This window comes from Rhinolophus hipposideros (genome assembly GCF_964194185.1).
Source record: "Rhinolophus hipposideros genome assembly, chromosome: 9".
Classification (NCBI taxonomy): Eukaryota; Metazoa; Chordata; class Mammalia; order Chiroptera; family Rhinolophidae; genus Rhinolophus; species Rhinolophus hipposideros.
The window spans coordinates 50,130,425-50,142,300 of NC_138055.1; the positions used below are offsets into that span (position 1 = coordinate 50,130,425).

General features: G+C 43.2%; 1 protein-coding gene across 1 annotated transcript; it reads left to right on the top strand.

Annotated features, from left to right (window-relative positions):
• The first annotated feature begins 2,098 nt into the window (after positions 1–2,098).
• H1-7 (H1.7 linker histone) lies at positions 2,099–6,272 on the top strand. Its single transcript, XM_081059294.1, has one exon. The coding sequence runs from the start codon at positions 3,286–3,288 to the stop codon at positions 4,054–4,056; it is 771 nt and encodes a 256-aa protein (XP_080915420.1). The 5' UTR covers positions 2,099–3,285; the 3' UTR covers positions 4,057–6,272.
• Positions 6,273–11,876: the final 5,604 nt, after the last annotated feature.

Consider the following 11,876-nt stretch of genomic DNA (forward strand, 5'->3'; position numbering starts at 1 on the left):
GGGTGGGGGTTGAAATATGTGGTATTTGTTTCCAGCACTGGCTGTCATTTTGTGGCAGTTTATAATATATGAATAGTAGAATTCTGTTTTTAAGAATATAACTTCTGACTCAATTTAAGTGCTTTGCAAAGTTAGCTCTTTAATAGGTTAAGTTTGTAGCTGGCTTGTGTTTGTTGTATTGGTAAATAATCCAGAATTCTAGCCTAGGTCTACAGGTCCATGGATTTCTTTCTTTTAGAATTTGTATAAAAGGCTGCACGTCTTTTTGGCATATTTGTGTCAAAGGAAATATTTGTAAAAATAATTTCAGAGCTCTTGCATATATTGATATATATAGAGCCTGTCCCCAGGAGGCAGTGAAGTGACAGGAGGCAGGACGGTGCATGAGCTTCCAGGCTTCTAGAACAGGCTTCATTGTCCCATACAACTTCACTTACAAAACACAAACTCAAAAATAAGATTATTGAGAACTTTAACATGGCAACCTCAGTATTAAACTTCAAGCATGGAGCTCTGTGTAATTGTGCACTAGTCACATGCCCATCAAGCTGGCCCTGCTAATTACATTAAAGGAATTGTCCCCAATGTAAAATTTCCCCAATGTCTCTTACTCATTGGTTACATTCATAAGACTTCTGTCCAGTGTGAATTCTCCTTTGTTGTCTAAGGAACGAAAGAGAAATAAATGCTTTTCAATACTTGTTGCATTCATAGGGATTCTCCCCACTGAGTACTCTCTTATTTATAGTAAGCAATGAACTACAGTGAAAGGATTTTCTATACTGATTACATTCATAGGACTTTTCTCCGGTGTGGTTTGTCATGTTTTCTAAGGGGTAAGTAACACTGAAGGCTTTCCCAAAATGACTGAATTCCATTTTGTATTCTACTTTAGACAGCAGGGGAAATGCTTCTCCTGAAGGATTTTTCATCTTGATTACAATTGTAAGATTTTTTCTTCAGTGTGAGTTCTCATGTGCATATCAAATGTGAATGCTTCCTGAAGATTTTTCCATAATCATGGCATTTGTAGGGTTTCTCCCCAGTATGAATTCTTACGTGTGCTGTGAGGGTACAACTTATGTTGAAAGCCTTTCCATATCAATCACATTTATACAGATTTTCTGCAGTATGAATTCTCTTGTGCCCTGTAAGACCTTGGGTAGGATTTTGGTAATACCGAAGCCCATATTTCTCTCTTGCTGACATTTGGGGCCCATATTTCTCTCTTGCTGACATTTGGGGGGTGGTATAGATTTTATATATGTGGGGTGGGGGTGTGTTACATAGGGTGTTTAGAGCTTCTTGGGAGGAGTCAGGGAGACCAGAACTTCATAGTTTCAGGCTAATTGCTGAGAGATTTGCCTGGTCCTTCAGTGAGATCACCTGGATCTAGATTCTCGGAACTAGTGAAAGGATGAATGCCCCATTGCCAGACTGCCTCTATGCTTTGAAGAAATCTTGTTATTTTATGTTTGCATTTCGTTTTGTGAACTACTGTAGTCTTCCCCAAAGCCATGAGTGGACTGGTGGGCTTATTTGCTGAAATAACTATTGTGGGGCCATTTGCATTGAAGTGGAAGGCACACTGTAGTTCAGGAGGTGGAAAGGGTCTTAGAATATGTAACAAAATGAGAAGAAAAGTTCCTTTTGGGAAAAAAGAACTAGCAGTTTAAAGTCAGTAGGGGAGTTGTAATGGATTGTTGAACACGTTTCTGTAATTCAGTTTGGGGAGAGATAAACTGAGTCACTACAAGATAATTGAGTCAGACTTAGCACCTTAGAACCCTAGGCCTGGGGATTAGGGAGGGGCAGTGAGATACAGATTGAGGTTAAATCAGTGTGGCACTAACTTTATTGTGCTCTGGCATGGAGTAATCCTTGGTGAAGTTACAGCTGTATTACTCTGTATGAGGAGTGAGATTCATTGAAACCTCTGATGTTCTTAGAATTTAGTATAGTAATTAAAGGTTACTTATTTTCTGAATCAACCAAGTTCCAGGGAGGAGCTTAAGAAAACTCAATCAATTGACTGCTATGTATAATGAAAGATAATGTTAAGTACATGGACATAGAAATTCAAAGACAATCTGGTGCTCAGGGACCCTTTTATTTAGTTGGAAAGATATAAATGATCAGAGTAAAATAATTTTATGCCTAAAATATTTTTATGGGTAGGATTTTTCTCAACTACCATCACTTTCTCTGAACCTTTGCAATAATTCTGCAATGATGGTACGAGGGGTTATTAGATTTTTAAAAAAAAAAAAAAGAAATCAGATCCAAATATTAACCAGAATATGTATCCATGTTTTCCAGCTCCAAGTCCACTTTTTTCTTTTTTAAAATATCGTGCCACATTGCACCCTTTAATACCAAATTTATTTAAAATAAAGAAAAAGCAGTATAGGATTGCAAAAGTAATTGTGATAGGAGAGAAATCATTTGACTGAAAGTCTGAGGAAGCTTCAGTGAAGAAATGATTTAGCAGAACTTTGAACAATGAGCAGGATTTATCTGGGCAGAGAAAGGGGATGAGCAATCCAAGAAGAGGGGTTTTAGAAAAGCACAAAGTCTGTTCAAAGAATGATTAGACCAGTGTTCTTAGTCTATTTGGAATCTAATTGTTTCAATCCAACTGAATGAGGCATCTGGACTTCCTAGGTGTGGGAATTATTGTTTTGGGTAGAGGAAACACAGTGGTTCTTTCATTTGCTTCATACTCTTGCACAAAATCCACCAAGTGGAGGGTCAGGGAGACATGACTGCAGATATTTAACTAGTGGGAACTAACCGTGGGTGTTTCTAGGCCAGGTTGTGTTTTATAGACAACATTTAGTTTTTAAAGGCATTGTATGACTTGTTTTGGATAGTTGGGAAGAGAGTCTCTCACCTTAGGGAAAGGTGGGTAGATGGTATGCACTATTTTTCACAGAAAACTGGTGAACTTCAAAAAGTGGCCGAGCTCAAGATCAACGATAAGTGTGAGCATAAGACAGCAAGGAACGACAAAACCCTGACGATTATAAAGGTTGATTCTTCCACAATTGTTCGCATAGGTATGGAAGATCTGGATTGGTTTAGACCTAGAAGAAAGCGGCCTGATAGGTTATTTAAAAGTTTTTAAAAAGGGGGTGGGCCTAAAAGGGTGGGATCTGCCAGCCCTCCTACTAGGTAGGACCTGAAAATCTGCCTTTGTGACGTGGCCCTCCAGCCTCAGCCTTAGCTCATATAGCGGTGGGTGAGGCCCCAAACCAGCGGCCCCGCGGAGGGGGAAGCTGGGCCATGGCCGAGGTGGCCGAACCCAGTGGCGAATCCCAGGGCGCTGAAGTTAAAGTCCAGCAGCCCACGGAAAAATTCCTCGGGCGACCGCCGAGGCGGAGCCTGCGCTCGGTGCTCAAAGTGTCCCACTTACTGCTCAGAGCCATCACCGATCACCAAAGGCTGACTGTGGCCGCTCTCAAGAAGGAGCTGGGAAATGCTGGCTACCAAGTGCGCAGGAAGTGCGGCCGCCACTCGAGCAAAGCGCCCAAATCTGATACTAAGGGCACACTCATCCGGGTCAGCGGCGGCGACGCGGGCTATCTCAGAGTTTGGAAGATTCCGAAGCCGAGGAGAAAGCCTGGACGCCCGAGGCTGAAGGTGGGCGTCCGCTCCAGGAGGAGGAGCCCTGCAGGGCCGCGGGGCCCACGGAAGCGCCGAGTTCGTCGCAGGGCAACCAAGAAGGCCAGGGAAGTACGGGGACGAAGCGCGAGGGCGAATGGCACGGTGAGAAGGATAAGGCCAAGAGCCAAGGACCGGGTGCGTTCCAGAGCCAAGGACCCGGTGCGTTCCAGAGCCAAGGACCCGGTGCGTTCTAGAGCCAAGGAGGAAAGGAGGGCCAAGGTGATGGACGAGAGGAGAGGACGGACCACGAAGGAAGACAGGTCTAGGACCCGAAGGGAGAAAAAGCCAAGGGAAGAGAAGCATGACCCTGAGAAGCCAGTAAAACGGACCAAGCAGAGGTCAGCCTCAGTAAAAGCCTTCCCAAGGGCTGCTTGCACAGACTTGCACTAAATCTGAAAATCCTCAGAATGCAGTCTCCGGGAATCTGTAGCGAGAGAGCAATTTCCCTTCCAACAGGCACAGCTGCCTTACTCCATAAGGTTCCAATTAGAGCAGCTCTCACACTCATTGTAATGGACAAACTATTCACGAGACCTTTCCACTACCACATGTGTCTGTTTCCTCTTTGTGGCACCTGGAAAGATGGTGGTGGTGGTGGTGGTGGTGGTGGTGGTGGTGTGTTAAAGTGAGGCCTGTAGCAGGAGCATTGTGGGGTGGTGAAAAAGGAGTTGAAATTCTTTCTGCTGCAGGACTCAGGAAAATGCCTTTCAGAAGGAAAGAGGAAAACAGGTAGAAAACCAGCAACTTCACCAGATTAGACAGAAGTGTTGAATTAATGTTAGACACCCCAACAAATACAAAATGAGTTTTGGGGTGAAGAGCACGTAAGGAAAGAACTGGGGGCATCAATGGGGCAAGAGAAGAGTAGATAGCCTTTAAGTTGAGTGGTCCCGCTGACCCACAGTGTTCTTACCTGAAATTCCTTTTAGGAAAATGTCCCTTCTCCAGAATTGAGAGTAATGTAATGGGTTTGTAGTTTTTGCCCTGACTTGATAATCTTAAAAAAAAAAAAAAAGTTTTATATGTTATCAGTTAAATGACCATGTGTGTGAAGCATCTTTACTGGACTTGGCATAGGGTAGGTGTTCATCCCTGAGAGTGAAATCTGAGTATGAATAATTCCTGATGGAGTGATAATATGCTATCGCAGAAAACTACTGGATCAGTATTTAATGAGACCAAGATTCTAGTCAAAATTCTGCTACTGGGACTGTGGCTATTATTACATTCATTGTCTTGGTTTCCTTTTAAGCAAAGTTGGGGTTTGGACTAGGATGATTTTAAGTGATTTAAGTGTCAGTAATATGATATGAGGGAGTAAACTATCACGACAAATGCTGTGATTGATAAAATGCAATGATGGGATTCTCAACTGGGCAAGTATCAACTCCTAGAAAATAAACTTAACAGAATGCATATCACAATAATTGATGGGGAACGTTAGATAATGAATACCTAGCTTTTTGATTGTCTTTAAAACATGTATTAAGCACTACAAGGTTGGACAATTAAGTTCACGTACTCAGCCTAGAAAAAGTGCTACATACCTCACTGCTGAATATCATTATGGTCACCTTCGAGTACTCCCCTTGGGAAGCTATGCACCCACACCAGCGCTTCGTCTACCCTTCAAAGCAATTTTGGAATTCGTTTTCTGGAATGGCCACGTATTACCCTTAGTGTCCTGAATGTTATCAAAATGTCTTCCTTTCAATAATTCCTTTATCTTCGGGTAAAAAAAGAAATCATTGGGGGCCAGATCAGGTGAATAGGGACGGTGTTCCAACAGTTATTTGTTTACTGGCTAAAAACTCCCTCACAGACAGTGCTCTGTGAGCTGGTGCACTGTCGTGATGCAAGAGCCGTGAATTGTTGGTGAAAAGTTCAGGTCGTCTAACTATTTCAAGCAGCCTTTTCAGCCTTTCCAAATAGTAAACTTAGTTAACTGTTTGTTGGTACAAATTCATAATGATTAATCCCTCTGATATCAAAAAAGATTAGCAACACCATTGCAACAAGTTCGCGAACTTAATTCGTATATACCAAATGGAGCAAATGTATGATTCATTTTAGTTCTGAATGCAGGGGTTAAGAACAGCGTGGAAGTAGTTCTTATTCCATAGGCCATGACAGGACACAGAAATGGTTCGTCGGGAGGGAAAGAGTAGAGTAGCTGATTCAGGGAAATAACTTGCTGTTTCCAGCTGAAGCCAAAGGAGTGGGGAGAAGGGAAGCACCTGGGAGGTGCTTTTCATTCTTGAAAAGAAGTGAGAGTGAAGGTGGGAGGTGGGAAGGTGTTAGAACAACATGGAGAGCCTTGCAGAGTACACCTGACCAAGCTTTTCCCAGGAGAGTCTGATATCTTCTAAAAGGAGAAACGGTATGTGTATTTAAAAAAAAAAAAAAAAGCTTAAGTGATGCTAATGTTCACCTTTAAATGAGAATCATTGCTTTAAGCCTGTGCAAAGCTACATAACAGCAAAATGCTTGCAGTGTATCTCATCTGTAGATGCTCTGACCTTTGAAATTTCCCCCCACTATAATTAGGTGTATGTGCTCTTGAATTGTCTGTGAGTGGCAGAACGAAGCAAACAAAATGAGAATAGGGAGCCATCTGAAAAGAGGCAGTGAGAAACACTATTGAACACAATTAGAACAAACTTAACAAATGCCCTTATGATAGCCACATATATTGCTTCTTTATAGTCGCGGATATTTTTCCCTAAAGAACAGATGATCTAGAATTAGAAAGCCCTTCCCCCTAAAATAGGATGGAATGGACACTGGCAACAATTTGTTTTCTAGATTTCCTAAGAACCATCATACTTCTGTTTGTATAATGATGGTTTTTTCATGTAAGCAAACTTCATTCATTCACTAGTAAACTTATCAAATTTATTGTGTCAGACCCTGACCTTATGTAACTAACAATGGTCATTTTAGATTATTTTGCTTTGCTAAACTTTGGGGTGGCTGTAGTCTGATGAAATAGAAGAAATGACCTTAACTCATTGGCAGGCTATCCAGATTATCTAGATCATAATCCTAGCTGGGTACTTATATGGAAGGTATTCCCCTAGCAAATCTCATCCCTAGTGTTCACTATGTCTTAGTGTTTGCAAAAGGCTGGGCCCTTTGCTGGAAATATAGACGGATAAAAACATAATCCCCATTTTTCACTGCTTACATTCTAGTAGCATATTTGAGCATTTAACTTTAGTCGGAGCAAATGGAATATCCGTGACCTCAATTCTTTGCTTCCCTTTTATCTCAGCTGGCTGGTGCAATGATGATCAGAAAATTGTAATGAAACTTAGATGCCCTCTAGCATCAAATATTCAATCGTTGTTGAAAAAAGTTAACAGAAATACAAATGGCCTTTGAAAATATGAAAAAGGTGAAATTTCACTGATAAGATAAATGCTCATTAAAACAGTAAGATAGCTTTTTGAATCCAAAAAGTTCAAGAACCTACCTACTCCTTTGGCGAGGCTGTGGGGAAACAGGCACTCACATACAATGTTAGTGGGAGTGTAAATCTCCGCCACGCCAATGGAGGGAATTTGGCTTTCCAAATTGCAAATGCAAATGTCCTTGGACCCAGCAGAACCACTTTTAGGAATTTATCTTTTAGATATTAATGTGAAAAGATTTATGACAAAGGTATTCAGTGCAACATTGCAGTTAAAAAAATGGAAATAATCTAAATATCACTAGGGGATTGGTTAAACTGTGAAACTTCCATACAGTGAAATAGCATTGCAGCTGAAAAGGGGAGATTCTCTATGTATTGTTATGACAAGCTCCCTAAGTAAAAAAAAAAAGAAAAAATTCAAGACATTGAGTATACCAATACTACCTTTTGTGTAAAATAAAGGAAAATATATTTCTTTGTAATTGTATAAACAAACTGTGGAAGGATACACACAAAAAAACTAAGTGGTTCTCTATCGTAAGGGGAAGGTAATGGGAATTGTAGAGGAGACCTAGAAATGAGACTCCTTTTTTGTATGTTTTCAGAATAAATTGTAACTTGCTCAAAAATAAGGTAGAAATTTCCACATAATTGTCAATTATAGCTTTTTCATTTATAAGGTGGCTTGTACTTTTGCATAAATTATTTCATTTCACCTTCACCTCAACTTCTTAGATCCTATGTAAAAAAACTAATGTTTAGAATACGTACAATTCAGAAACTGACTTTTAACTGCAAACCCAGTGCTCCTTCACTACAATTATAGATGTTCAATGGGGCCTCACCATCTACTCATTAATGCTAGGAGACATCTTTTTTATGTAAGTGCAGGTCAGAAGTTTAGAATTCATTTCTACAAAGTGTTTTCATGAGTTAGAGGTTTCTTGCAGGGGAGGATGTGCTCTAACACATTTGTGAGGGGTTGTTTTCAGAACAAGTGAACATCTCCATTTGTTAGTGGTCTTAAATCAACAGATCTCTTTCTCCTGTTCCTCCTCCTCTGGGGAGCTCTAACATAGAAAGGCTGTCTGTTTGGGCTGGAGTTCACTTCCACCAAAACCTAAGTGCCTAGCAAGCATAGGGAGACAGGATGTTTGGGAAATTAATATAGGGGCACCAGGTCAGCAAAGGACTTATAAAAAAAAAAGCCAAAAGGATTTGGAAGAGAGAAACTGAAGATTGAGGCAGTGTCAGCATGACGCCTTGGATGAGGCTAGGAACAGCATGGATAAGTAAAGGCATTGAGAGTAAGAAGGGAGTCAGGATTTCAATAGTCCACTGGAGCTCGCTGAGGGAACAGGCACATCCATGAACAATCACAGCTCTTTCTTCTCCCCTTTTTTATATGTTCCTTCCCTCCTCCCCCTTTGGTTAGGGGAAAGACCAGACTTGTCAAAAGTTTTACTCTTCAGTGATTGAAAGGAAGTGAGAGTGAACTGCAAGAAAATAGGAAAACATATGAGGCATGGAGGCAGGTGACAGAACAGCTGGCTGGTGATGAGAAAGCTACAGAGGCGGAACAGCCCCTAAGCAGTAGGCTCGAAGCTCTTTAAGGCAACTCCCGTGGAAGAAGAGCAAAGCCTTTGGGTTGCGCTCCAGGCCTGCAAAACAGAGAAGCTCCAGGCATGGGAGGCCATATCAGTGGGTCACAGGCTGGTGGTTTCCCCCATGCAAGCCTCCATGTTTTCTCCCACACTGTTTCTTCCCCTATCTATCCTCTTGATACCCTCTGCCAGTTGCCTGGCCTCTTCACCCTTTAAGGTGAATGTGTCTGGTGGACTCAGTTCCTGCCTAACCCCATCCCTGTGCACCTTCTATGGTTCTCCCCAAATCACCAATTATTGTGAATTTGTGTAGGGGCTCAATGTGCTCCAGGCTCTGCACTCTAAGTGTCTAAGGGTCAGACTCTAAGGGGCTCCCAAGAGCAGAGTTGGCACTTGAATGACCCCAAGACCAAGGACGTCCTTAAATTTGTGCCCTTGGCCCTCCCTCGCCTGGCCTTACCCTAGGCCTGGCCCTGTTCAGAGTTCTGCTGCCCCAGTCTCCAGGATGAGTTGAGCCCCCACTGACTGGGAAGCCAGGATATCAGAAGGGAGGGAGGGAGGGAGGCCTAATTTGTGATATCTTGAGGTTTGTTTCAGGAGGGGCAGCAAGGGGGCTCGCACAACTACCCCTAGAGCTGTCTGGTGTCCCCCATTCTGTTGCAGCCTTTTTGTCAGGAGAGAAGAGCTAAGAATGGAAGGAAGAATAGAGGAAATCAGTAACACAGCCAATACATCTTTTATTCAACTGACAGGGACCATAATGAGCAAATTGTAAATCCCTAATGATACAGACAAAGGTTCCCCATTGGGTAATCTGTGGGAAGTTCACAGTCCGTCATAGGGAATTAAGTCAAACAATAGCTACAAACCTGGCAGGCACGAGCAGCTGGGCTGGATGGCAAAAGAGCATACACCCCTAAAGCTTCCTGGAAAAGAGCACCTTGGTGTCCAATGTCATGAGGCATGGCAGGAAAGTGGTGGTGGGGAGAACTTGGCTGAGGAACATACTGAGTCCAGGAACCGTGGTCACACTCAATCACCCAGGCCTGGAGCAGCCAGTGGCCAGGACATATTAAGCACACAAAAAATGGCTTGTAGAATTGAGACTGATTCTCAAGAACCACAACAGACAGGAAGGGACTGAGAATATCAAAAAGGCGAAAAGTAGAAAGCCACTTTGGAAGCGACATCAAGGGAAGAAGAGCCTGTAAGGAATGGAGTAAAGGGCCTGGATTTGACAGTACCAGCAACCTTGGGCAAATCCAGATGTGGGGAGGTGTGTATGAGAGAGATGTACAGTGGTGAGGTGGCAGCTGAGCTGCTATGACCAAGCCAAGAATTTGAGAAAAGAAAGTGGGAAGTACGAGGAATGAACCCTGCTTAGTAGGCTTAAAGCTGTCAGAAAAGCAATTGGACGAAAGGCAAAGGGGCAAGTAGTGAGTGGAATGGAACTGGCCAGAAGCTTCAAAAGAGGAACTATGATGGAAGGAGAAAGAATTGGGAAGAACAAACAGCCTCAGGAAGGTGTGGCACTACCCAGGCAAAACAAAAAAAAATACCAAACCAAACCAATCACACTGAAAAAGAAGTGGGAGTGAAGAGTGGAAGAATTCCGCTCACTGGGAAAATGGAGGCGGTGAGAGGAAAGAGGGAGAGAGCCTGAGGCCTGGAGTTGAAGAAAGCCACCATCAAGTTTCTCTGCCTTAGGGACTGATCACCTCCCCCAAAGAGACTTAGGTTCACTCTAATCTTTTGGCCTTGGAGATCCCCACCGGGCTGGCAGGCTTGCAACTTTCAATTCAGTCTGTCTTCATGGGTGTGCCAGGAGGAGAGCTGATGTAGGTTACAGGGCCAGGACCTGTAAGACTGATCCCTTCCTGAAGCCTGAATTAGACAGAATCTTCAAAGTAGGGGAATGCATTTTTGACATAGGTACCATGGCTTAATTGATTACAACCTCTACCTAGTAGAGTCTGGGTTGAAATCTCGTTCGTGTCACATCTTACGACATGAGCCTGGTTCCCTCTTGTGTCCTAGGGGCTCTCTGATGCTCCTGCTGCCCTTGCCCATAGGGTAGGCCAAATCATGGTAAGAAATCCTTTACATGGCACCTTACTGTTCTCCAGTACACTGTGAAATTGGAAAACCTGGGTTCTCAAGGGCTTAGGACATTTGGCCTTACTCCCTACCTCTGTGCTGAATGCCCACCCCGCCTGTCTCCAGGGCAACTTAGTACACTTGGAAAAGGACTAGAGAACTAGCAAAGAGGACCATTTCCTTGGATGTCAGTTTTTCAGTTTTACGTTGGAGTTCCCATCTTTGATGTGTCTGCTCTTCTTTGTCCTTTCAGATTTCTGGACCCACAAATCCTCAGTGCCCATTTTAGAAGCTCCAGCCCCAACCAAACACAGCAGCTGAGTAGTAGCCCCATTACAGTTTCTGAAATTGGTGACTGACCCAGACCTTTCATTGATTGAATAGTGGAAGACCTTGGGACTCAAGAGGAACAGAACTATGAAGCAACTAGCCTAGAGAGGTTGCAGAAAGTCAATTTGACGAAGGGTGCATGAAGATCCTCTCTCCCCGTTTGAAGAGGGCAAGGTACCACTGATTGAAATGGAATTTGATTCTCTAAGAGGTTCTCAAATGTTGGCATACTTCAGAGATCCTGGAAGGCAGGTGGAAAGACTGACTGCTGGGCTCCACCCCCAGAACTCCTGCTTTAGTTTGTCTCGGGTAGAGCACGAGAATTTGCGTTTCTAGAACAAATTGCCAGGTGATGCTGACGCTGCTGGCCCAAGGCCCACACTGTGAGACCCGAGGCCTAGGACAGCGCTACAGGGAAGAGAAAGACATTTTGCCCGCTCAGGATCTCTAAGGGGTCCAAGGCGATAGATTTCACTCTTCCGTTCCTGCACAGCCCACTCGCCCCTACTCAGATACAAATGGAAAGAACCTGTCTTCTGCCACCTATGGTTCTGAGTCAGGGCTCACTTTAATGGAAATAGGAAACTAGTTTAATGATCACCCCGTTAGCTCCCTAAAGTCGTAATATCACTGTAACAGGGGAAAACCTTTTCCTTCCCCTTCCACTATTAGAGCTAAGGCTTAAGGTGAAAATAGATGTGGGAAGAGTGAACACTTTGGGTTACATTCTCCAGTGTAAGGGCTTCTTTGCAGAGATATTTTGG

Bases quoted from the DNA above. Each gene is read 5' to 3' on its own strand.
- H1-7 (XM_081059294.1), top strand. From the start codon at position 3,286: ATGGCCGAGGTGGCCGAACCCAGTGGCGAATCCCAGGGCGCTGAAGTT.